At 40.6% G+C, this 26093-nt stretch overlaps 8 protein-coding genes across 8 annotated transcripts; 6 read left to right on the top strand and 2 right to left on the bottom strand.

Annotated features, from left to right (window-relative positions):
• Positions 1 to 797: 797 nt before the first annotated feature.
• ATC70_005852 (uncharacterized protein) lies at positions 798 to 1697 on the top strand (the record flags this gene model as incomplete). The annotated part of the gene is made up of 3 exons (XM_064825135.1): positions 798 to 1001; positions 1063 to 1180; positions 1252 to 1697. The coding sequence occupies 3 exons, from the start codon at positions 798 to 800 to the stop codon at positions 1695 to 1697; spliced, it is 768 nt and encodes a 255-aa protein (XP_064680512.1).
• Positions 1698 to 4852: 3155 nt separating this feature from the next.
• ATC70_005853 (uncharacterized protein) lies at positions 4853 to 6947 on the top strand (the record flags this gene model as incomplete). Its single annotated transcript, XM_064825136.1, has 5 exons — positions 4853 to 4924; positions 4983 to 5196; positions 5272 to 6455; positions 6504 to 6718; positions 6770 to 6947. 5 exons carry the CDS (start codon positions 4853 to 4855, stop codon positions 6945 to 6947), a joined length of 1863 nt encoding a protein of 620 aa, XP_064680513.1.
• A 1464-nt stretch (positions 6948 to 8411) lies between these two features.
• On the top strand, positions 8412 to 9083 carry ATC70_005854 (uncharacterized protein; the record flags this gene model as incomplete). The annotated part of the gene is made up of 2 exons (XM_064825137.1): positions 8412 to 8871; positions 8929 to 9083. The coding sequence occupies 2 exons, from the start codon at positions 8412 to 8414 to the stop codon at positions 9081 to 9083; spliced, it is 615 nt and encodes a 204-aa protein (XP_064680514.1).
• A 1092-nt stretch (positions 9084 to 10175) lies between these two features.
• On the bottom strand, positions 10176 to 12363 carry ATC70_005855 (uncharacterized protein; the record flags this gene model as incomplete). The annotated part of the gene is made up of 9 exons (XM_064825138.1): positions 10176 to 10556; positions 10614 to 10882; positions 10938 to 11042; positions 11096 to 11149; positions 11216 to 11471; positions 11535 to 11655; positions 11724 to 11786; positions 11850 to 12210; positions 12270 to 12363. The coding sequence occupies 9 exons, from the start codon at positions 12361 to 12363 to the stop codon at positions 10176 to 10178; spliced, it is 1704 nt and encodes a 567-aa protein (XP_064680515.1).
• Positions 12364 to 14092: 1729 nt separating this feature from the next.
• Positions 14093 to 15307, bottom strand: ATC70_005856 (uncharacterized protein; the record flags this gene model as incomplete). The annotated part of the gene is made up of 2 exons (XM_064825139.1): positions 14093 to 14821; positions 14894 to 15307. The coding sequence occupies 2 exons, from the start codon at positions 15305 to 15307 to the stop codon at positions 14093 to 14095; spliced, it is 1143 nt and encodes a 380-aa protein (XP_064680516.1).
• A 981-nt stretch (positions 15308 to 16288) lies between these two features.
• Positions 16289 to 19119, top strand: CWC24 (RNA-splicing factor; the record flags this gene model as incomplete). The annotated part of the gene is made up of 7 exons (XM_064825140.1): positions 16289 to 16970; positions 17034 to 17411; positions 17479 to 17761; positions 17818 to 18015; positions 18100 to 18525; positions 18586 to 18776; positions 18839 to 19119. The coding sequence occupies 7 exons, from the start codon at positions 16289 to 16291 to the stop codon at positions 19117 to 19119; spliced, it is 2439 nt and encodes an 812-aa protein (XP_064680517.1).
• A 225-nt stretch (positions 19120 to 19344) lies between these two features.
• Positions 19345 to 24840, top strand: cys2 (Serine O-succinyltransferase; the record flags this gene model as incomplete). The annotated part of the gene is made up of 10 exons (XM_064825141.1): positions 19345 to 19572; positions 19664 to 20142; positions 20360 to 20709; positions 20789 to 21243; positions 21301 to 21399; positions 21462 to 23732; positions 23782 to 24015; positions 24094 to 24236; positions 24333 to 24548; positions 24612 to 24840. The coding sequence occupies 10 exons, from the start codon at positions 19345 to 19347 to the stop codon at positions 24838 to 24840; spliced, it is 4704 nt and encodes a 1567-aa protein (XP_064680518.1).
• A 234-nt stretch (positions 24841 to 25074) lies between these two features.
• ATC70_005859 (uncharacterized protein) lies at positions 25075 to 25859 on the top strand (the record flags this gene model as incomplete). Its single annotated transcript, XM_064825142.1, has 2 exons — positions 25075 to 25153; positions 25216 to 25859. 2 exons carry the CDS (start codon positions 25075 to 25077, stop codon positions 25857 to 25859), a joined length of 723 nt encoding a protein of 240 aa, XP_064680519.1.
• Positions 25860 to 26093: the final 234 nt, after the last annotated feature.

Consider the following 26093-nt stretch of genomic DNA (forward strand, 5'->3'; position numbering starts at 1 on the left):
GCTCCCTGCCCTGCCCTCGCCCTTTGCTAGTTTCCCTCACACTCTTTCAGATGCTACATGTCGGACACTTTTGAATGTGCAACATGCTCTACTAAACCACTGAAAATCTCGGGTGGTTTTTTTCCAACAGAAAAGTATAATGTTATTCATGCAATTTATCGTACAACTAAATTACTCATTATCATGTTGCATTATTCTTTATTTAGAGGACGAAAGGGGCGAGTAAGTTTAGAACAAGGAGAACAAGAACAGAAAGAAACGAGGGAGTGTGCCAGCAAGAGGAGGTGGAGGATAGTTTACAGGGGGGGGGGGGGAGGCCATTTTGAAGGAGTTGACTCACGAAAGCAAACATAATTGATTACACAAAATCAGTGTTAAAGAACTTGAGAACGAGATGTATTGTATAAAGGAGCTGATTTTAGTGGCAAGAATTATGAAAACACATGGCATGATTATCCTTCCTTTCCTAAAACAGCATTTAGATTCATGAATTTGCAACTATACATAAACTTTATACTGTTTTCTGTCTAAAGTGTCAATCTCTTCTCTCGTTGTTGCGATTAATTTAAAAATAACGATGGATCCACAATGGGATGTCTACTCCTTGCTCGTAATGGCAAGTATAAAAGCCAGTGGATTATGAATCCGTTGTGGAAAATATACCTTGTAGAATCCTAAAGATGCTTATTAAACACATAAATTTTTTGATTGTCCTCTTGTGCTGCTGGTGCTGTGGTATCACAAATCTACTACTAGTAGTCTCAGCAGATGACACTGGTAGCATCTCTAAATCAACCATGATCTCTACCACGTCCGAAACTGTCTATGAAATGCTGCCAGAGGATTATGATAAAGACGCCATCTACCGCCATATCGTCAGCGTGCTAATGAAACGAGCCTCCAAGCAAACCGTACCTGTCACTCCAGAGTTGTCTACCATGATTGTTGCTCAGATAAAGGCTCGCATACACACTCAGATTACTACCAAGATCTCCGCATCTGTAAAGTTGAAATGAACACATCATGCCATTCTACATTTTGCTCATCACAGTCTATATGTAGATCTTTCAGATAATAAAAGCAAGTATTACTATTAAAACCAGCATCATGGGAGGTGCAGTACATGTAGGCAATGCTCAAATCGAGGCTATTCAAACAGCTGCTGTAGATGGATTACAAAGTAATTACATGTAACACATACACACACTCACAGACAGATGTGTTCTAACACTTGGATGTATCACAAAATAGCGCAAATGACGAAAACTGTAGAGAAAGAAATAGAAGAGTCTCTCTCAGAATCGATTACCTTCGCTATTGATCAATTACTGGCTGCACCTGCCGCCAAAAGCCAAAAAATACTTAGCACAAAGCAACTGACAAATGTCCTGATCAAGGCAGAAACGATTGCTAGAACCGAACTCAAAGTCAAACTACCCGCTATTCAAAAGACGCTCAAGTCGTGTGTGGATAAACAGCTGAATACACACATCAAGGATTTACAAGTGGATATTCCTGGTGTACTAAAAATTCAAATTAGTGCTAATGTGGATGTGATATCATCCGTAAAAACGGCTGTACAAAAAATATACAAATCTTATGCCGATGTTAGTGTAGCAGTAGCCGTACAATCTTACATAAAAGGCATTACAGTATCAGCGTCGAAATTGTCAGCTGCTAAAGGAGGTACTACGTAATCCAGATTGACTATACCACTTTGCTCTCGTGCTTGCTTGTATTCTGTTAATTGTAATAGTATATATAACATTTTAGAGCTTAATAATAATACACTTCTCTGTTATTTATTCATGCAAACGTTGTGCTATATCCAGAAATCAGTAACTTTAAATTAAGCATCATAATGGTCTCATATATTACTCGTGTCCAAATCGTACTACTAGTAATGATGATTGACATGTGTGTCCGGAATTAAAAAAAAACCATTTGATCATACAAACTTGCCCGTTATTTGACTGTATTGGCCACATCCTAGGGCAGCAACATCTTTTGTGAGTGTTCGAATTTAAATTCTGAGACAAAACTTCACCAGCACATTAGGTTTGCCCGCGAGATTCCACTTTACGAGCTAAAATTCAGCTATAATGCAAAAAAAAAAACTAAACTTAAAACATGTATCACACCTCTATCAATGACTACAAACGCTCGCTCCTCAAATGTGAGTCCAAGTAGGGCAAAAAAAAAAAAAAAAAAAAAAAAAAAAAAAAAAGATCACGAATTTGCATAAAAAGTCAATTAAGCTTATCGAGTCGAATTTAGTAGAACCGACTAAAATATGCTTCAAAGAAGGCACGGAAAGCGAAATTAATGGCTAATGAACGTGGAGTTCAGTATCAAGATATACGAATATACACCTTAAGGAGTTTAGTATGCCACTACTAGCCAATCTATCTCGCTACGCTCAATGTCGGTGTCGCCCTGTGGGTTCTCGCCAAAGACATATTAAATCAGATATAATAAAATTTTGGTATATTAAGTAGATTTTAAGCAATATATTATTAGTAAAACAAAAATAACAAAGGTTATATTAGAGCCACCAGAAGGAGAAGAGGAGGCATTTCCCTCAGCATTCTTTTTGCTTACACTGACATCAAACGAAGCCTATTATTGGGACAATCGGAAAGAAATTTCAAGTGTTATGCAGCATTTGTACATCATAATCGCCATTTTCTGATAGTAGAATTGTCATATCATTCACTGCCACTGATGCTCTTAATAAGATGGAGAAATAAAGCTGGCCATAAGTAAATATAGGACTTGTGTAAGATCTACAGCGACTTTTTTGAGATTTGTCATTGCAAAAGACATCTTCATGAGGCAAAGGTGTCAGGAAGTTACTACTACTCAAGTACAATTGTTTGGCGTCATTCCGGTGGCTCAGAAAAATCTACATGTCAGTATATGAAGGATTGAAAGCTGTCAAATTTGGTTATGTATTGCTTTATAAAGTATATTTACGCGGCATAAACCACATCGTTGGTAGCTGCAATTCACTGGAAAGGCAGTTCTGTAGCTTGAGCAATTTTTAATTCTAATAGAAGGCATATTAATTTCGGTAAAGCTGATTCACGCAAATTTTGATGCGCTGTGTTGCTGGCAAGCTTATTAACAATGGAAATAAAAACTCGAATTTGCTGCTTGAACACTGTGGTTTTACACCTTTGCTTGACCACGGTAAAACCCATTAAGACTAATATTACCAAATGCTGAATTAGATGCAATCTTGATACGCTCGTATATATAGTGAAGATTAGTGTTTGATGTCTTCTCAATTAATTCGATCTTGCTTGAAGAAAAAAAAAACGCCATCAAATGCAAGCGTAATGCGATGAAGCTGGAATAATTACATTACTGACTGTACGCACGTAATTTACAGACAGCTCCAAGTTTTTGGTTACAAAAAGGCGTTATGCATCAATACATTTTATTGTTTATTGATGCAATGTTTTGTTTGCCATGCTTTGTCTTAGGTGGAAATCTTGTCGAAATAATGGGACAGTGGTGCTTCTGCCTTTTTTTATTTCATACCGAAGCGTTTTTTCCCTGGATTTATATTTTCTATCCAACTTTGCTAGTCGTAAATTAGCGCTATTACAGATGTGGATTCTTGGCAACTATTAAGATTTGTAACTGGCTACTATTAAAGATGACAATGATTCCATATATTATGGATATGCAGAAATCAGAATTCAAACTCACGCAGGCATTTAGGAGCAGATTCCGCATGACATTCAGGAACAAATTCCTTGGTTACCATAGTAACCAGGCACGTAATAGGGATCGAATACATTCAGGGACGCCCATAGCGGTTTCAAGATATTGCTATTTAAAAGAAACTATGTTATGATGTTATCTGATTTAAGCAAGATTGTCTATACATGATTGGTACATACATCGCACTTCTCATTTATTTGTATTCTCTGAAATGCTGTTATCTTATTCAGAGATATCTTACAATTATGCAGGAGATCTTCTGCAAGTATGAGCCTATATGTACATTTTTCTCTTCACAGCGCCATGAATCTTGATCTGATATATATATATATATATATGTATAAATGTCAAACTTCTCATATTGATTACTAAATTCAACATGTGTGCCAAGCAAAGCATATAAAATGTTCTCCTCGTGCGTAAACTTGTGTGAGTCATTAGATATCCAATATATATGCACACAACAGTAATCGTTTTCTGTTTCACCAAGCACAATGTGGAGTTTGATTGACCAAGATGGCTCGTGGTGCGCTGTTGTTGAGTGCCCAGATAGTACAGACTTGAACAACCGATAACCTGTTTATAACAAAGATTTAGCTCATGAGTGCATATCAATTTGTTTCAATTAATTCAAATAATGTAAATATGATGAAAATAGATCAAGCTCTCGTCTTTACAACATAATAGAGATACACTGGAGAAAGTCATTGTCCCTAAAAAGGATACATCTCATCTGCATATAAAGTTTAAATGGAATTTGGCATTGTGTCAAAAAAGGTACACAGACTAAGCACGACATTTTATGGTCAATTGTATCGAGTTTTAAATTAATACCATACAGAAAAAGAAAGAGGAGAAGAAAGAGAAATATCGCGCTATATTGAGTGTGTCTCATTCAACATTTGTAGGTATAGAGTGAGACAGAAGGGAGTGCTAAATGAAAAATTTTGCTGGCTTGTGTGTGCTTGCGTGCCCTTCTCCTCGATCTCCCTTAGAAACAAAATTACACAGAGCCTCATTTTTTATTCTTATCTCTTTCTTTCCAATTTTTCTTTTCAACACTGCCAATTCATTGAAACCAAATGTTTTTCTCGAGAAAGAAGAAATCCTTGATAAATTAATGGCAAACCTATTGTTACAACTAGATCAAACGTCAAAAGATAGTTTCTACACAACTGATACACTCACAAATGTTGGTTTATTTAGTATTTTACACTTATAATTTTCACTAACAACAAACATTGATATAGGGCTCTAAGCAATGGTTGACGGACGCACAGCATATTGATGATGATGACATTGATCCTTCTCTTTCTCACCATATGCACGTCAACGTCACTGAAGCGGATGAGTATTCCTTCTCCCCTACCAATAAAGTTTGCTGTTGTAGCCATAACAACCGATACAGCATCTATCAAAGATATAAATCTCCTTTTCCTTACAATTCATCATTAAATTATTACTGTAAGTTGTTGATCTCCTATATTTGTTGCTCTTCTTTCTTTAGTACATTGTTCAAAACTAAAATGTTTCTACTAGATAACACAGCAACAGCAATCACAGCTACAAGTAGAGCAACAGCCACAGCGACAACTACCACTTACAATGAGGATATCTACTATATAGACTTTCATGGGCAAATGATGAGGAGCAATAATCATCAAAAGCTATTTGATCCTCATATTGATGATTTCGATATTGTGCGAGCCAAAGTAACTGGTATTACAAGAGCCATGCAGCAGTATCATGTTGACGAACTGGAGCAAGAGCACGAGCCTCTGCTTTCGCCAATACCTTCCTCGATTAATACAGGAAGCATTGATCAATTAGACTCATCAAGCATCCGGCCGCTATCTCCTCTGAGCATACTGTGTCCAACAACCAACTCACTTGTACAGTCTCGAGTGTTGGAAGAGATAAATGATGATGAATACCAACTAGAAGATGAACAAGCATGGCACGCTGAATTTCTCAATCTCATGTCGACGTTGATTACTCACTCCGAGAGTCTAGAAAATATATCAACAGAGTTGCTGAGGACAGAGGGCAAAGTGAGAGAACTCGTTTTACTTCAAAAATCCATGCTAGAGGAATACGAGGAAAGAGAGAAATTATATCGAAACAGATTGAACGAATGTGAGCAGGTCGCACAACAGCAGCAACAATTGATGGATCATCTTGTGGAACTCGATAGAGATTTAGATCTTACTGGTCATGCTACTGATAGAAGCAAAACGTCAAAAGCCAGCAAGCAACGGATGACTCTATCTGCTACCACATCAACGACTACTACCACAACGACATTATCACCTATTTATCGTTGGCAAAGTTCAGAACAGAGCCGACAGCCAAGAAACAGGAGAAGCACCTATGATAGCTGTAGTAGTAATAATGTATGCATGCTAGATCATCAGTGCCAACAGCAATGGGACTTTAATCAGCCCGTCAAAGACATTGTCCATATCAACTCGATGCAAGATCTCGTTCACACGTTACGTTGGGAAGTAGGATTACGGATTGGAGGGGGCGTGGGCACCGGCCATGTGATTCATTCCTTTGAAGGCCCATTAAATGGTATCGAGCTAATCATTGCTGGATCAGGAACTATTGCAACCACAGCTGCTGTCGATGAATTATCATCCTCATCCTCATCCTCATCAACAGTAGCACCTTTAGCCCCCTTTTCTTTGGGCACATGGAACGAGGATTATACAAGACAAGAGGTGCGTAGTATATGTTATTGGTTACGCCATTCTGACAGTTTAATACAGTCCTTTACATTATCTTCGTCCATACAGCACCTTCGATTCCATAGACACCATTACATGCTCCATATCAATCGACACGATCGCAATACCCTCTTCAAGCTACTACCGAAAAGCCAATGGGTGCCTGATCAGCAATCAAATCAGTGCCAATTTAAAACCGCAGCAGCATCATGTATCACTCAATTTGGTCTATTCCAACGAAGACATCATTGCAGAAGGTTGGTTCTTTAGTCTGATTTATGGTGCGTTTTTATTCAACCAATTTATAGATGTGGCATCCTTGTTTGCCAGAGGCACAGTTTGAATAGACTGCCTTTATTTGCTTCCATGAAACCTATAGAAAAATGGCATCGAGTGTGTGATGGCTGCTTTTACGATTTAATTATCAAAAAGCAGCAGCAGGCGTCTACTCGTGATTCTGCAGCAGACCTGACTGAAATTTGTTAGCACAATCGATACCCCCTATTTTCTCTTCACTCTTCAATTGTATATACTCAACAACATCATATATATATCCAAAAGAACGTTCTCTTTTCTTGAACTGTAAATAAAGACATCATATAAACGCCGTTACGCCAAGTACATTCTGTACAGCGAAAAGGGGTGCGTAATTTTACATCCATAAATAATTAAGATTGACGCATCCGAAACGTCTTGTTGAACAAAGATATAGCCCTGCATATACATCTAGCAACGCAGTATTTCTCAATGAACAGGACATGCGGATAACCTGATCACTTGAGAAGCCTCTGGATGCCTTCAGCTATATGACAGCAAGACCCCAAAGTAATGTAAGTATCACTTTTCTGTTCAAAATGCGATTCATGCAAATTTCAGTGAAACATTGGAGATTGATTTAGGCGTCCAACTACAGATCCGGCTTAACAAAAGCGCAGGTTGATATACACTGACAACAATTCTATGATTGTTGAAAATTGAAACTATTCTTTTCTATTAGTGATTTCATGAAAAGGATGCAAAGCGTGTACTCAAACATTTCATACACATATCTTGCTCTAAGCAGATTTGGTCTTGCCTTTGTCTTGGCGGGCAAACCCACCACGGCTACTACCGCGGCTATCACCATGTCCATCTCTTGCACAACCACCTCAGTTTGCTACTTTTATAGCTACTACTGTCTTTGTATATCTTGCTTGCGGTGTTTTGCCTGTAAATTGTCCATTGAATTTGGGCGCGTTCGAAGTATCTTGCAATTTTAAGTGCTCTAAATTTTTTACGAATTTTTCTGTGATTTTGGAGGTATTGCTTTGATGCTGGATATGTTTACTGCTGATGATAGGGATGCCCACCACCAGTGTTACAAACAGATAAAGCTGAACCAACGTTAAGATCAGAGATGATGTGTTCTGGGTGCTCGTGGCTGGTAGTGGTTTGGTGTGATGTTGATTTGGATAGACTTTGATTCTTATTCAAAGCAAGATAACTTGACTTGGTCATATTGGTTCAATGTAGATACGCTAATTGCGCGAGAGATGTAATGACTGTTGAAGAAAGGCTTATTTTGGAAAAATCATTAATCGAAACGCTTTTGCTGTGGATATGGAGTGTCACGGTTTTCCAAGGAGGAAGTGTTTTGGTCACCAATTGTCTGTGATGAAAGGGTAGAACATCTGTATTTCATCTTACTTTGAGAGAAAGCGCACTTCTACCAGGAGTTAGTTGGTTTCAACATAAAAATTAAACATTTCGACCTTTGGAGAGTGCGAGATTGAGGGAAGACAAGGAGCAGTGGGAGATTTATACGATACATGAAACTCGAAACAACCGGCATGAATGTAAACAGTAAGCTCATCAACAACGCCATTAATTAGCTCAATTAACAGTAACAATATATTTGCTTTCATCTTTCTCTCTCTCTCTCCTTCCCTTGTGCTGGCGCTAATAATCATAATGAACTTTGTGGATGATCAAGATTTAATCAAAATCAAGGATGCTGCAATCCGTAATATGCCTGTCTTGCATTATGACAGAACTGGGTTTCGAGCTTCCCCTCGTTTATCGAAGGATACAAACAAATACTACAATGTGCACGTAACAGATGAAGTTATGCTTGAATACATTGCCACTCAATTGAAGGAAACAGACAAGATGTCTGTTATGGGCGAGTTCTCTATTGAACATTGGAAAAACAGACTAGGCAATCCCTACCATACAACCCACATCCAAGCTCAATGTTTGCAAGTCAATGATTTTATCTGTTTCAAAAGCGCCCAGGCACCAGCCATGCATATCCAGTTTCGATTGATGGTTTTTTTTTTAGCCCAAAATATGCCTGGTGCTTCCAAAGTCTCGACTTGCTTTGATGCCAAAACCATTGGCGATATGGTCAGAAAGGTCATTGTTCCTATCTGTAAGGCACCTATAATCATTTTGTTATAATTTGATTTCATGGCTAATTTTTGCATAGATCCTAATGACAGGAAAAGACACAATGTGGACAATCTCAAGGCTGCAAGAGACAAGGTACGCAAGACTCTTCATGAAAAGAATATGTTTGAATTGCAACGTATTCAACAAGGCAACATGCAATTAATAAATAAGTTGACTGAATCTTCAAAATAAGCTGTATTACATAAGATAGTCCCCTTCTATAGTCGTATCATATTCTCAGTAAAATAAAAATCCTAGCAATGTATGTTGAAACTTCAGTTTTCAAATGCCTGCTATCATACAAGTACCCTCCATGAACGGGTTGTAACTGTGGATTTGGCACTTTTATGACGATATACGTCTGTATCAATGGAAACAGCTCATGTACAGGCTGACGGCATGCTCATAGTGGCTCTTATTACTCCAAATTGTGCCAAACACAACGAAATCTGGTTGTATTTGGACCCTGTTTTCTCACTTTAGAAGCGGCTCTTGACTACAAGAATAGCACCAAACAATTTCTCGCATCTAGTACTTACTTCCTGCTATCTTTGCTCAACCTTTTTGGAATCGCCGAAAATTGACCCAAAACCATGAGGGGTACCTCATGGTTTTCATCGAAAATCAAACGATCACATTTTTGACCTCCAAAATGAACATTTTTACTATAGCATATATTGATTCAAAACGCTTCTCTTGATCAAAAGCAGCCTCTAAAACTTCACTTGTAAGATTTTCGCGTGTTAAATTTTGACCTTTTGGCAGAAAACATGATATCATATCTTTAGACTTTGCTCGATATACTTGCTCAAAGCACCTATCAAATTTAGTACCATCAGGTGCGCCTTGAAAAGTACTCCAAAGACGCATTAGAAAGCGTAGCATGGCCATTACAATTTACACAGTCGAATTTAGCAAGATAGGTCGAATTGTGCTCAGAAATTCCTAAAATGAACAAATCAGAACAGAATGTCGAGCAAAGATTAACCAATTTTTGTGAGACTGGTGAAACGTCTAATCATGAAGGAAATTGTTGTTTATGACGCTTGGAAGTAGAGAGTCTCGAATTAAACGGTGCTATAGCTTAGATTGGGTGCATTTTTGCATTTCTATGTGCAAATTTATGTATGATCGATTGAATACTTGCAAACTAACCGTCCAAATGCGATCCTAATGCGACATGCAACATTGCCATCAAAACAATAATGCCTGTCATATACCGAGTTTGTGAATCCTCTCGTATGGTACAGTATAGAATTAAGCATATTTATTATTATTGTAATACTAGTATCCACCATCAGGCTTCAGTACTCTTGGTAGTTGAGGTGGCAAATCCACTGTATTGGGACGATGCACTTCAACAGCATCGGGATGTACTGCGTAAGCTGTTGAGTTGGGCTCACCCCCATTGATGATGGTTGTGGATGTAACGCTGTCTGGGCCTGTACCAAATCGCTCATTGTTGTTTGCGAGTTTGATTGTAGGCATTTCTGTATATTTCGTTTCAATTTGATCCCAATCGACTTCCATGGGCTCCACGTTAGTAGTATTGTAGTACTCGGCTTGTTGTTGTTGCTTTGTTAGCTCGTGTTCTTGTTTTCTGATTCTTTCGTTCTTTTTCTTGTTGCGAAGATAGAACCAAATGACAATGGCGCCCAAAATTACCTATCAAAAGAACGAATCAGTAAGAGAGTTTGTAGATCTCATGTAAAAAGAACGTACCACAACGACAGCTGCAACAGCAACACCAGCTTTAGCACCACTGCTGAGGCCAAAAGTGGCAACACTAGCGCTTGTAGTGCCAGCACCAGGCTGGATTGTATTGCCATTGGAGGCTTCAGCCGCATTAGCAGCATTAGGATCAACATACTTGTTGGACATGGTGATGGCGTCAGGGTTGGTGGTGTTGAGAATAAGCACTGAACTAGTGCCTACTTTGTTGGGATCAATACCCCACATGACGAATAAGGTGTTGTTATTGACGAGCACAGCTATAGAATTGAATGGTTAGCATTGGAATCAATATTTGCAAAGATATGTGCATACATGAATGTCTTGATCTTTGCAAGGTTGTTCCAGCAGGTGCATCGATGGTCTGTCTAGTCCAATTCTTAGTATCTAAATTCAAGACATTGCAGTAGTCCTGTACGACTACAAATACTTGGGTCAGTCTTGTGCCTGTCAATAGTGTGCCTTGAGCCTACCTGTGTCGTCGGCTTCACCGCCATACAATAAGACATGTCGATTGGTGGAAGGCACTATTTAGAGGTAAGTGGTTTGACGAGTCAGTACAATACAACTTGAAGTATAGGCTATGACGTTACATAATGTCAATGTAGAATAGATTCTGCTTTGTGTGGGTATATCGCCAGTGAGATTCATCATGCTCCATTCATTGGTAAGAGTGTTGAATGCCTTGATGTATGAATAGGGGCGAGGAATAGAGTTTTGTGATGTAGTCGTTCTGTATTCGCCTCCCATGAAGAGAAGCATGTTGGTAACGGGATCAAATACGGATTGATGTCGAGCAGAGAACTGATCTGAAGCGGTTGTCAAAGGTACAGGGGTATTCCAGGCAGACTGTTTGGATGTGATTAATAATCCTTGTGTTTGTGTCCATGTTACATGTATTTTCGTACTCACTGCAGGATTATCTACGTTAAAGTAGGAGACTTGAGTGTAACCAATGGTTCTTGAGAAGCCGTCTGCAAAGGTGAAGATGGAAGTGTTTGTGTTGGGCGTTGTCCAATTGGGGTTGATAAATCTACAGTAAAAAGAAGAAAAAGTGTTGGTACATATGAATGGATTGTAACCAACGGTACATATACTGACTCTTCAAATCCACCATAGAACGCAGCACCTTTACCAGGCACATAGCTACCCGAGCCCCAATATCTACACAGATGAACTACCCGATCAGTAATTTATAACTTAAATGATGAGATGCAGTATACCAACATTTGTCTATTTCCATAAGGGTCTTCAGCGTAAGCAGATTGAATGTACCATTTGTTTTCGAGCGCATTGTACATGACATTCATATTTGCCAATGCCTTTGGCGCAGTGACATAACCGCCATTGACGATCATGCGATTTTGATCGCTGATGACAATACATTGAGGATCTGTTCTAGGTGTCAAATCGACGTTGTCTGCAATGTAGCTGACACTTCGCCACAGGTTTTGCAAGTCGTCAGAGGCAATTCCACTTTTATTGGTGATGTCTAAAACGTTCATGACATTATCTACTTTATTCTCTGTTGTGCTTGTAAAGATAAGACCACCATAGCAATATATTTTTCCAGACATGAGTCCACAACCTGAAATAAAGCACTATTAGTATCGATTCCCACTTGCGCTTATCATGGCACTGCGTTACATGTATTGGCTCTTGCTGCTGTCTGAGCTAAGGTGGTGGTCGTTAAGCTCAAAATCAATGCCAGGCACAACGTGGCAGGAAATCGCTTGGACATGCTTGATTTTTAGAACGTAAATTAAGAACCAAAAAAAAACCAAAGAAACCAAATCAATTACAAGTCAAACAGTTTATATAGACTTTAGAAATTAGCAAAACTAAAAAATTGTGGGCTTTGATGTGTAACTTGACAAGTTGAAATATCTGCACAATATAATTTACCTGTATCACCCAACTCAACCCTTTATATATTTGTCTTGTTGATGCAATGTTTGCAGAACTTGAGGGATGACATAAAGCAATTGATCCTGTTTATATAAATACTCGAGTAGTTCCTATGCTCATCCACGAGCAAATCCTGGTAGCAACAGATTCAGGTACACATTTATAAGGAGCATTTGCATTCAACTTTTTTCTCTGCTGATCACAAACTTTTCTGCTACGTACAAAAGCGCAAAATTCTTAAAAATAGAAACATGAGTGGGTCATTTTGACACTTTTTTTGGCATGGTTTGGTTTTGGAGGCACCATATAACATGACATACAACACAGTATTCATGTTGCGTTTAGAAAAAAAAAAAAAAACGAGAGGGGTTACTGGCATAACCCAAAGATGTCCCACCGACACTTTTTCAAATGTAAATTGCCATGAGGTGAATTTCTCTAATTCTTAATAATGTGTTGCACCGTACGACATCTGCATCTACGATGAAGATCTGTTTCTTACCTTCTTGAAAAGCCTAAAATGGGATTTAGATTATCACAAGCGGCTAATATACTTATCATACAGAGCAGACGGATGCATCTATTAGACGATAAAAAAGAAATTGAGTTTCTGTAGGATAACCTATTATAATATACGGGTGTTTATGTTTCGGATGGACCTCTATCTTTGCTTCGCTTCGGTGAGAACCATCCTGCACAGCGGTAGCTCGCGCTACCGGTTACCCTTGCGTAGTATCTTATCAAAATACTGCTACTTTCATTTGACCCTCCACTTACACATGAAAACCCTTCATAATATCTGTGGATCTGATTCTTATGTGATGCTCTACACCCATATACACGTAGCTATTTTATATACGGGTAAGTAGCATACTGGTATTTCCTCTTTTTAGTCCTTAGTGTCCCTGATACAGCAACATTCAAGTGCATTTGAGCTGCATTTTCTTGCGTTCAAGGCTGTTTTAAACCGTCAGAATAGCACCAAACAATTGCTCCCATCTGGCACTAACTTCCTGACATCTTTGCTCAACTTTTTGGGGACCCAAAAAACATGGCCAAAATTCGAGCAAAAAGCATGAAGCACCCCCTCATGGTTTTCATCGAAAATTAAACGATCGCGTTTTTGACCTTGATAATGAAGACTTTTACTATGGTATATCTTGAATCAAAATGTTTCTATCGATCCAAAGCAACCTCTGAAATTATTTTTGTGGCATTTTGATATGTGAAATTTCGACTTTTTGGCCAGAAACATCTTTTCATATTTTCGTAAATTATTCAATAAGTTTATCCAAAACATCTATCTTGCTTGGTACCATTGGATGCGTCTTAAAAAGCACTCCAAAAAAGCTTAAAGAAGCATAGGATGATCATTATATTTTACATAGTCGAATCTGCAAAATAGATCATTTTTTTTGTTAAATTTTGTTTATTGTTTGAGCCGCATCCACTAGGAGTAATGGGTCGAAGTGAAGAGGCGGGTGCAATTGAAAAGAAAATAATAAAAAGAAGGTAAAATATTAACTAAACTAACCTAAACAGAACTATCAAAACTACCTAAACTACAAGAGGGAGTGGATTTGATCCTCATCCACTGTCTGGCGAACAGTGAAGCGGATATTCACCAGAATCGCCTCAGGGACAAGGATGATGTTGTCAAAAACAAAGCGCATATGGGCTAGCCATATTTGAGACAGGGTGATGAGTAGGACTATGTATGGGTGGATGCCTTTGACTTGGGAGTACCAGATATCCGAAAAGTCCAGGGACAAAAGAGCCTCTTTGATGTCAGTGATGGACGTGGTGGGCCATAGGAATTCAAAAATGACGCCTTGCCATACCTTTTCTTTGGGTGGACAGTCAAAGAGCAGGTGGCTGGCAGTTTCATTGGGAGACAAGCAGACAGGACAATTGTGAGACTCAAAGACTCCAGGCATCATGTAGTGTAATCTGCTTCGAGAAGGGATACAGCCTGTGATGAGCCGGTATATCACATTACGTTGAATGTAGGTAAGAGACAGGGGCCAAAAGAATTTCCAATGAGAAGCAGAGATATTCTGCAAGACCAAGGGTTGTTCCATCGACGACAGCACAGACAGACGAAATGTTTTGGCCGAAGCCTGAGCATTTCCAAGGGGTTGGCCATCGTTCAGACAAAATTGATCCACCAGCGGTGCAAAAGAGACTCCAGGATCCACAAGGGGGGCTGGGTTATACACTGGGAGGAAGTAGGGCTGGAATTTAAGAGTGCCAGATGCGAGGCCTCTGAACACTGTTGAAGGGGCTCGCTTCTAACTGAAAAGGGAAGGGTCACGAGTGTCTTTCCAATATACAAAGTTAAGTCGGGCATCGTACTGAAATACATCAGAAACCATCATCACTTTGACTTTAAGAGGAACAACCAGTGAGGAGGATGGAGGAACATAGAAAGCCGCCTGTAATGGAAGAGTCATGGCAGTTGCAGTATTGATCGGGGCCGCATCAAACGACTTGGGAAGGTAGTCAACTGCACGATATAACATATCGACAGTTCCCGTGCGTTGCTTTTTCAACCCCTTAGTACGGCGAGCAGAGGGAAATAGCAGCGGGATTTGATGGTGGGGATAACCATTAACATTGCGGATGTGGTAGCTTAAGAGGTACGACACAGGATGGGAATCAATGACATCTTGATCTTGAACCAGTAATGGGTGGAGCCAACGAAAATACAAAGTCGAAGCTTGTATTTGGATGTCTACAACACCGAGACACCTTCTTTCCTTTGGTAGAGTCCACATCTTCCAAGGGATGACGGGGAAGATGTTTCTTCTCAAGAACTGAATAGCCAGAGAGCGCAGCTGCTTGAAATCAGCTTGAGTCAAAGGCGTAACACGCAGAATGTACCATAGCTTGGACAGCAAAAGAGAGTTCAGCACTGTAGCCTTTCCAACGACCGATAAGGAGCGACCAGAATGAATCTGGAGCAAAATAGATCAGTCGAGTCGAAAATTACCAGAATTTGGCCAATCTGGAGCAGACTGTAAGTCTGGTTTTTAATTAATTTTGACAGCTGGTGGGGCTTGCTGGCAAACTCAATGCCCTATATCATTAAGTCAATACAATAATAGATGTTTTTGAAGCGTATGGAAAGTAGGTGGCAGATTACATAACACTATATTTAGCCATGCTATCTTCCTTGCATTCTATATTTAATAACGCCATTCTATCAAAATGCTTGTTAGATCAATTTCTTTCCTTTTTGAGGCTTTGAAAGTGTCAAGGGACCACATACTTATTACGTTATGACCAGAACGCCAACATTTTCATTTGCCGTCGCTTGACACTTTGCCAGCTTGCAATGCTTAATATGATGCTATATCGTTGAAAAATGCAAAGATTCGTTGTGTAAACGATGCAAAAGCCATTGCATTTTTGAGGTCTTGCTTAACGTTCTCTTGACGTCCTTACAGACAATGGGTAGCTGCAAAAGCAAGGCATTTAAAAGACAATATGCCAAATTGTCCAGTCTTGACAGAGATCAGATGGCTTATTGTAATAAGCGTCGACCCCATTTATCAATCACGCTGTTATTAGTAGATGCTAATTGATATATAGTTGTCCGGAGAGCAGGCACATTCGTTAGCAGATGTCAACAGCGTGTGAGTTGAAATTGGTATGGTCGTGTAACTTGAGCAATTGCTTGTTTTGTTTTGGCGTTTCGAGTTCTCCCCCTCTTTCTTTCTGCTTTTTTCACCTTTTCAATCAACTAAAGCTTACAAATGAATGTTCAAGGCGATCGAATTCCCAAGGTAATCCCTATTGATGTCACGGATGATGAGTTTGGTGATGATGAAGAGGAAGATCAATATGTCAAATATTCAGCGGCAGACAGGAGGAACAGTAACATCCTGCAGAGAATAGTAAGAGCTGTGAATCAGCTCTCCTTTAGCTCTCGTTCCGGAAGCCCCTCAGTATCGTCCATGGCATCCAACTCGGATGATAATGCACTGTTTGAAAGCGAGCAAGAGCAAGAAGAAGAGGAGGAGGCAGAGATGGAGGTGGATCGGCAAGTTGAACAGCCGGCCAAGGCAGAGGAAGAACAAGCTGCAGTAGTCATCGCACCCTTGCCATCACCACACGATACTCTAGACGACACCCACCAAAGAACAGACTCGATGAAATTGGATGCCACAGAGGAGCTAGTAGCACTGCCATCAGAGCATGTCAATGACTATATTGAAAAGCTGTTGGAGACATGTGTATCGCTCATTAAGACGACCAAGAAGAGCCAGGCCAACAAGGACGCTGATAGCTGGGCTATCAAGCACGGCTGCGCATTCTACATGGGCAATCAATTCCACTGTTATTACAAACAAGGACAGGGCTGCAAAGCGTCTTTCGACACCAACGATCAATTAGCAGAGCATTTGAGCTCTATTCATAATGTATCCCGAAACACGAGTCCGTATTTATAGAGTATATATGATTATATGCTTTATTCTAACATACCATGTAACATTTTAGTTTCAAGGTCTGTTCAGCAGATGGCCCAAGACAAGAAATTAGCACATTGGATTATTGCTGCCAAACTGCCCATGAGTATCATCGTTGATGGCCAGTTTAATCTTTTCCTGGGCACCTTGCGTAGTAACAATCAGGAAAACAGAGGTGGCTACTCAGTATCGTATACTAGACTGGAGAAAGTAATCAAGGCTGAGTATGAGGTCATTTCCTCCGAGCTATCTGAACGCTTAAGGACCATGGAGCACATATCCGTGGTAGTCAGCCAATGGGAAAGACCTGGACATTCAGGTATCTTGCTTTTCTCTGTGTTTTTCATGGATCAAGAATGGAACAAGAAGAGCTACCTTATTGCAGCTGAACCTTTGCAGCATGACAGTCGTAAGTATAGTATGCGCGAAGTGTGCCCAATGGACAATGTAAACTAACTCACTTGGTTTACCATTAGGTAGCACTATTTTACAAAAGATGGGCATTGTCTTTTTGGATCTGGATATAATCGACAGGGTTTATTCCATTACTTGCCAAGGTATCCGACACCTCAATCCATCCACCTTGCTCACATTTATGCAAAAGATCAATGGAGCAAGAAGAATGAAGTTGACCAAGGACAGAATATACACAACCATGCTGGATCAAGTGGTGATGGAGATGCGCATCGAGCTCTTGTCGTCGCTCAGATTTGACTGTGAGCCCTTAAAAACAGTCATTGATGAAATGGAAAAGTGCAAGTAAGTCCTCTGTTGCCACTCTTGAGTGTGATGGAAGCTAATCATACAGAGAGCAGCTGCAATATATTTTTTAAAGAAATGCAGCCTTATTCTATCAAGCTCATGCGAGCTCATCTTGACAAGAAGAAGAGCCACCACATGGATTGCCGCATGAGATTATGCGGTATTTGCGATACAGATGACGAATGCATGGCCCAAATCATCAAAATGGATCATGAGCTTGCTTTTATATACGATTGGCTCTATGAGGCTGCGTAAGTCAATATTGTCACACACACACACACACACACACATACGCACACGCACACGTACAGAACTATAACAAAGTCCTTCTGTAGGGAAAAGAACATAACTATTGCCAACAAAGCCTATGTTATTTGCTGCGAATTGGGTAAATCCATCAAGACATTAGCTGAACTGAGAAACTCTCGACGGGTTGTAGCCAAGACATCCACATCCAAAAACTATGAAATTGCTGAAGCTGTCAAGAAGGCCGATTATATGAAGAAGTCACTGGAATCCATGCACAAACTGTTGAGTGCGTACCGTACACAGATTGAAAATGGGCGTGGCCATGTAGAGGCATTTGTGTACGATTCCTACGCTTACGATGATACATACTTCAAATTGCAGCACAAGACACCCGCCCTCTTGAAGCAACTCAGGGATATCAATCTGCTGCTCGAGGACATTGCTGAACAAGATTCAAAGCGCTATAGAGTCAATGATATTACAGAATTATTGAAAATCAACACGGAAGAAAGGTAAGGTATCCATATTGACCAAAGTGATATCTAGTGTCTGAAGCTGTGCATTTTGTCCAGACAACAATTCGAAGACCCTGATGTGGCAACAAGCAGCAGTTGCAATATCATCAATGGCAAGCGACGTCGAGCCAACAAGTCCACTATAATCCAGGAACCCCCGTCAGTCCAACTGTTCTCTGATCAAATACAATTGCTCCAGCAAAAACAGATAGCTTATTTCAAAAAATACCCAGACACAAAGATTAGAGGTACGTATTGTGTATACAGTATTATTTCTATCAGGGAGCGGCTGCTCATGTGTATTATATAGATCAACCTCATATCATGACTATTTTAAGTGAACAAGCAATTGGTGGCCAAATTAACTTTTGGAGGCAAGAAAGTGATGAAAGGTTGTCTGTACTTATGGAACACACCAAAAAGTCGTTTGCCATTCCCACTACTGCACAAGAATGCATCAACTCTGTCGATCAGTTCAAGCAGATGTATTTGCAGTTGGCGAATCAAGAACAAGATGTCAATGTTGATTTCATATGTAAACGCGCACTCCTTTCTTGTTGGAGCCAGGATTTTACCTTGTTTAAAGACTGAGATAGATCTCTTTAGTTTATGTAAAAAGATAGGTATAGTAAAAATAGGATGATGTGCAGTTGTAATGAATAAAATATGCCTACACTATGATGAGATCAAGCGGAGAGGAGGCCATTTACTGAGATTCAAACTCTGACACACTACCACCAGGCAATCAAGGCCATGATGTGTCAATTTTCAACCCCCTTTGCATTTTTCTTTATTACATTCAATACGCCCAAAAGCATGAGTTTTGCTCACAAAACAGCCATCATCACTGGCGCTACCAGAGGCATTGGACTCAACATTGCACAAGCATTTGCCAAACAAGGTGCTCGTACCATTCTCATTGGTCGTAATAGTGATCGCGTCAAGCACATTGAAGACACCTTTCGATCCACTTATTCTGGTCAGGAGCATCAAGGCATTGTATTGGATGTATCCAACAAAGACGCCATAGACCAAGTATTCAAGGTGTGTGTGTGTGTGTGTGTGTGTGCATGTTGGTCATGTCAAGCATGATGAACGAAAAGAAAAGAAAGACTCATGCCTCTTTTTCAAATAGCAAACATTGAAGGGTCAACAAATTGATTATTTAATTAATGCGGCAGGTATATCCAGGGATAATTTACTGATCCAATTAAAGGACCAAGATTTGCAAGATATCATCAACACAAACCTGTTGGGCACGATGAGAATGAGCCAGCATGTCACCAAAGCCATGATGCGAAAGAGAAAGGGAGGCTGCATCATCAACATTTCCAGTGTGGTGGGTATTCATGGCAATGTGGGTCAATGCGCTTACAGTGCATCCAAGGCAGGCATCATTGGGTTTACCAAGTCACTGGCAAAGGAAGTAGGGCCTGCCAAGATTCGAGTGAATGCCATTGCACCTGGGTTCATTGATACGGACATGACAGCGGATATCGCGGACAAGGACAAGATACTCAAGCTGATACCCTTGGGCAAGTTTGGCAGTGTGCAAGATGTGTCATTAGCAGCTCTGTTTATCGCACAATCCGAGTACATTCATGGCCAAGTGTTGTCGGTGGATGGAGGATTGATCTTTTGAAACTGAGGCATCTTCTTTCCCGGATTTAATGTTCACCCAGCAAGCATCTATAAAAAAGCGGAAAACTTTTCCACACGCACACATTTTCTTTTCTTCTTTTTTCTTATTGTTACACATTTGCATTAACTTGTACATTTCCAAACTGTCGAATAACAATAACTATCACAATAAACAAGGTGAATCCTTCAGCGCAAACAATCCATTTGGAGACCATTTGGTTGAGGATTCGCCGTGGATTGACCAACCCACTCCGCCCGTTGTTGGCCATTCGCCTTACAATCCCTTTACTGATAACGCTACACAGCAGCAACAGCACACGGCAGAGAGTACATTGCATTATTCTCCGTCAGATTTGATCAATTCTACTACTGATTTAATCGACCTACAACAAACGAACCATACCAGCAGCAGTTCCTCGCGTTCAGTGTCATCGTCTCATCCACAACAGCAACCATCATTTCCTAATTTCACTCAGTTGACAGACCCTTCGCAGGTCAGTATGCCGCATTTCGTACATGAAAGAGCTGGAAAGCAGAGAGGTAAGAGAGAGAGAGAGAGAGAGAGAGAAGCCTATCAAACCCAACATTCTCGGGACTCATTCTTTACCATTATACCTAGACATCTTTGAGGACCCAAAGATTGAGGATGAGGACATGTACAGCCAACCACCGCCGCCACCACCACCTACGACCTTGGCAGCTGCATCATCGTCATCCAATGACCGCACAATGATACTAGCCACAGATGGACCAGGCGAGTCTACATCGCCATACGCCCGTGCTAATATGCAATTGCCCAAAAAGAGTAGACGAACAAGACGGCCCATACGTCAAGTGATAAAGGATGCCTTTGCTGGCATGACAGGTCGAACATCCACCGTCTCTGGCATTCCAGGCGAAAATGGCGCTCGCATCATCCACATCAACAATGCACAACTCAATGACGAGCAAAAATTCTTGCACAATCGAGTGACGACAGGCAAATACAGCGTGCTCAGCTTTTTGCCAAGATTTTTGTACGAAGAATTCTCTAAATATGCTAATCTTTTCTTTCTATTCGTCTCTTGCATTCAGGTGAGTTTTCGCATGGTAAGATACGTCATGAGGTTATCTAACAATGGGATTCTGTAGCAAATTCCTGACATTTCTCCGACCTCAAGATGGACTACCTTGGTACCCTTGATCATTGTATTGTTCATTACAGCAGTAAAGGAAGTGGTGGAAGATTGGGTAAGCTCACAGGCGCTAGAACAAAAGAGTAAACGTAAAAAGCTTAACCAATTAAACGATAGGGTGTGCACCGCTCAGATGCTGAATTGAATTCTAAAAAGTGTAAAGTATTGGAAGGCACTCAGTTTGTGGAAAAGACGTGGAAGGATGTCAAAGTGGGCGATGTATTACGTGTGGAAAGTGGTGACAATTTTCCTGCAGATCTCATCCTGATCAGCAGTAGCGAACCAGAGGGTCTTTGTTATATCGAAACCAGTAATTTGGATGGTGAAGTCAACCTCAAGATCAAACAAGCGCTACCACAGACAGCCACCATCTTGAATCCCACAGACATGAGTCGACTGCAAGGTGTCATCAAGTCGGAACAACCCAATAACAGATTATACAACTACGATGGTGCCATCTCATTGACGGCATATGGCAGTAACCACCGTGATGTGCCATTGGATCCTTCGCAAATCTTGTTGCGAGGGGCTCAGTTGAGAAACACACAGTGGATTTACGGTATCGTTGTCTTTACTGGCCATGAAACAAAGCTCATGTTGAACTCCAGCAAGAAGCCTTCCAAGGTCTCCAACGTCACTCACATCACTAATCGCAATATCATGTACTTGTTTTGGATCTTGGTAGGCATGAGTATTGCAGGCGCCATTGGTGGTGTCTTGTTTACCATGTACAAGGGAGAACAGGCGAGCTACTTGCCCATTCACACGTGGAGCCTTGGACAGGAATTTGGTTATGACATTTTGACATTTCTCATCTTGTTCAACTCGTTCATCCCGATCAGTTTGATGGTGACCATGGAAGTCGTCAAGTTTATTCTGTCCTACTTGATTGAATCGGACCTTGACATTTACTATGAAAAGACGGATACACCTGCCACTGCTCGCAGCAGTAGTTTGATCGAAGAACTGGGGCAAGTCAAGTTTATCTTTTCGGATAAAACGGGTACTTTGACATGTAACGAAATGCAGTTCCGTCAAGTTTCTATTGGCGGCTTGTTTTATGCAGATCAAGTAGACCCTGACAAGGCTGCAAGAGAAGGCTCGGATGACCCCACCATGCAGTACAATTTCAGCCAGTTGCAAGAACATTTAAACACGCACACCACAGCCAATGTCATCAACGAATTCTTGACCTTGTTGGCTGTCTGCCACACGGTCATTCCAGAAAGACAAGAAGACTCGGATGAAATCATCTACCAGGCTTCCTCTCCTGATGAAGGTGCGCTAGTCAAAGGTGCTGCCACGCTCGATTACAAGTTTCATACGCGTCGTCCCAACTCCATCACCTGTACTATTCGTGGTCAAGAACAAGAGTTCCAGGTACTGAACATCTGTGAGTTCAATTCCACGCGTAAACGTATGTCTGCTATTGTTCGTGGTCCTGATAACCGCATCAAGCTCTACTGTAAAGGTGCTGACACAGTTATTCTGGAACGTCTTGCCCCTGATAACCCATTTGTGGAGCCTACATTGATCCAGTTGGAGGAATGTGCCTCTGAAGGTCTCCGTACACTGTGTATTGCCATGAGGGAAATTTCTGAAGAGGAGTATGCTCGCTGGTCTCAAATCCAAGAGGCCGCTGCTACGACACTGGTAAATCGTGCTGAGGAACTGGATAAGGCTGCTGAAATCATTGAAAAGGACATGTTTCTGTTGGGTGCCACTGCTATTGAGGATCGCCTTCAAGACGGTGTGCCAGATACGATCCATACATTGCAAGAAGCAGGTATCAAGGTGTGGGTGCTGACCGGTGATCGTCAAGAGACTGCCATCAACATTGGCTACTCTTGCAAACTCTTGAACGAGGATATGAGTTTGATTGTGTGTAATGAAGACAATCACTGGGAGACCAAGAGCTTTTTGGAAAGAAAACTGCGTGATATTAACGAGGTGATTATGCGTGGAGAAGACATGGAGCCCCTAGCGCTGGTCATTGATGGCAAGGCATTGACATTTGCACTGGAAAAAGACATTGAAAAGGTGTTTTTTGATTTGTCGGTGCTTTGTAAGGCTGTTGTGTGTTGTCGCGTCTCGCCACTGCAAAAGGCGTTGGTTGTGAAGTGTGTAAAGAAGTTTGATACCTCCATCTTGCTGGCGATCGGTGATGGCGCGAATGATGTCTCTATGATTCAAGCTGCTCATGTGGGTGTGGGTATCAGTGGCGTGGAAGGTCTCCAGGCTGCTCGCAGTGCAGACTTCGCCATCTCACAATTTAGGTTTTTGAGGAAACTATTATTGGTGCATGGCGCATGGGCATATCAACGCATGAGCAAGATGATTTTCTACTACTTTTACAAGAACGTGGCATTGTACTTGACGCAATTCTGGGTAAGGTAGATGGTTTTGATCATGCTTTTGTACTCATTTCTTTTTATAGTATGCTTTTTACAATGGCTTCTCTGGCTCCACCTTGTACGAATCTTGGACCATGTCATGCTTCAATGTCATCTTCACATTTTTGCCTCCGCTTGTCATTGGCATCTTTGATCAAATTGTATCCTCTCGCATGTTGGATAAATACCCTCAAATGTACATGCTCGGCCAAAAGAACGTATTCTTTAATCAAAAGAAATTCTGGGGCTGGATTGCCAATGCTACATTTCACTCTGTGGTAGGTTTCACCTATTGTTCTATGAACCCCCCTGTCTGATGATTGAAACTCATCTCCTGATTGTATGATACAATGAAGATCTTATTCTTTTTAGGTGTGGGTGCTTTTAGAACAGAAGGTGTATTCAAAAATGGATTACTAAGTGGTCAATGGTGGGCAGGCGCTGCTGTATTCACGGGTGTACTAGGATGCATCTTGTGGAAAGGTGTTCTGATTATAGAGTAAGTTTTGATTGATTTCTGGTGACAGTTCGGTGTGAAAACCGAGCGTCCCCGCAATCCGTTTGATATGATTGGTTAACCTCGTGCTGAACGTAGTTTCTGGACAATGTATACGGTGATCTCTATGATAGCATCGATGGCCGTCTGGTTCCTGTACCTTATCATTGTTGCTTATATTGGCCCCGCAATCTCGGTAAATGTTTTACCTGAATATTATGGCATGGTACCCATGCTGTGGGGAAATGTGAATTTCTGGTTATTCTTGCTGATTGTGCCCTTTATTTGTAACCTGCGTGATTTTGTGTGGAAATAGTAAGTGGATATTTCAAATGTTGTGCTGATTTGTGTAACTGACATATGTGTGTATCTTTTAAGCGGTCAACGTGTCTTTTGGCCAATGCCATACCATCATGTACAAGAGATTCAATACTATAATTTGCCCGACTATCGACCTCGAATGGATCGCTTTAGACAAGCAATGAACAAGGTGCGACGCATCCAGAGATTGAAGCGCAATCGTGGCTATGCTTTCTCTCAAAACGAGACGGATCAAACCAAGATTATTCGTGCTTATGATACAACTGTACAGAAACCATCGGGTTAACTTGTAAATAAATATAATAGGTTTCTTTCATTAGAATCAAATTAGACTTCTAGAAACCTTAGCCGTTTTATTCCGACCCAAACATGTCCGATTCGTCGTTTTCGCTTTTGTTTGTAATCCATATTTGGACAATGAGGTGATTTTTTATCACTCAAATTTAATATAAATTATGTTCGCATCTTTCATTCTTTTTCTTCTTTATTCACTTACATTACAGAGAAAAAATTATTAACTATGCAACACATTGATTCCGCCAAGTTATACGCTGATGGTAGCTATCGTTTTGAATACGTCTCTAAATTTATGGATTTTGGTAAGTGTGTGGCATTTGTGGGGTGGTACATGAATACAGACATTAAATGTGTCTATTCATAGGCGCTGAGGATATCAAAGCAATCGAGGCTGTAGCTGACAAGATTCGCCCTTTGGTTCCCGTTGTTGTGGATGCCGTCTATACCAAGCTCTTTGAATTTGATGTCACCAAGAAGCATTTCATTCCCAAGAATGAAGGTTTTGATGGCCAAGCTCCCACTTCTTTGGAAGACTTGACGCTCGACCATCCTCAAATCAAGTTTCGCAAGGATTTCTTGAGCAAATATCTCAACAAGGTGCTTTCTGGTCCTTATGATGATCGTTTCCTTCGTTATCTTGACTGGGTTGCTCGTATTCACACTGATACTCCTGACAAGAAGAGCAAGATCAACGTGGATTATATTCATATCAATGCTTTGATGGGATTTGTTGAATCTACTTTGGCTGGTGGTTTGTTGTCCCTCGACTTGGATCGCGAGACAGAAGCAAAGGCTCTTTTAGCTTTTAACAAGGTGCTTTGGATTCAGAATGATTACTTTGCCAAATACTATTGTAATCCTGAGACTATTCATGACGCTAATGTCGTTTCAAAGAACACAAAGCAAGGCTGCATTGCTGCTTTGACCACGACTGCTGCTATTCTTCCTCTTGCTGTGGGTGTCATTGCTGGTGCTTTTGGTGCTTATTATCGATTACGCCGTGCTTAATTGTACTCTTTCTTTTCTGCATATTTATCTCACCCTTGTGTTATTACTAATTTTTTCTCGTCATATTATCACTATCTATCAAATAAACCAATTTGTCTTTTTCTCCATTGTAAAACTTCTTCCGTCTTTTGTTCTGTGGTAGATTTTAGGGAGTCTATGCGTTACACATCAAAGTTACGTATTGGGATTTTTTTGTCTTCCCGAATACATCAAACATTGGACTAAACAAAACGA

This window comes from Mucor velutinosus (genome assembly GCF_035048745.1).
Source record: "Mucor velutinosus strain NIH1002 chromosome Unknown tig00001544, whole genome shotgun sequence".
Taxonomy (NCBI): Eukaryota; Fungi; Mucoromycota; class Mucoromycetes; order Mucorales; family Mucoraceae; genus Mucor; species Mucor velutinosus.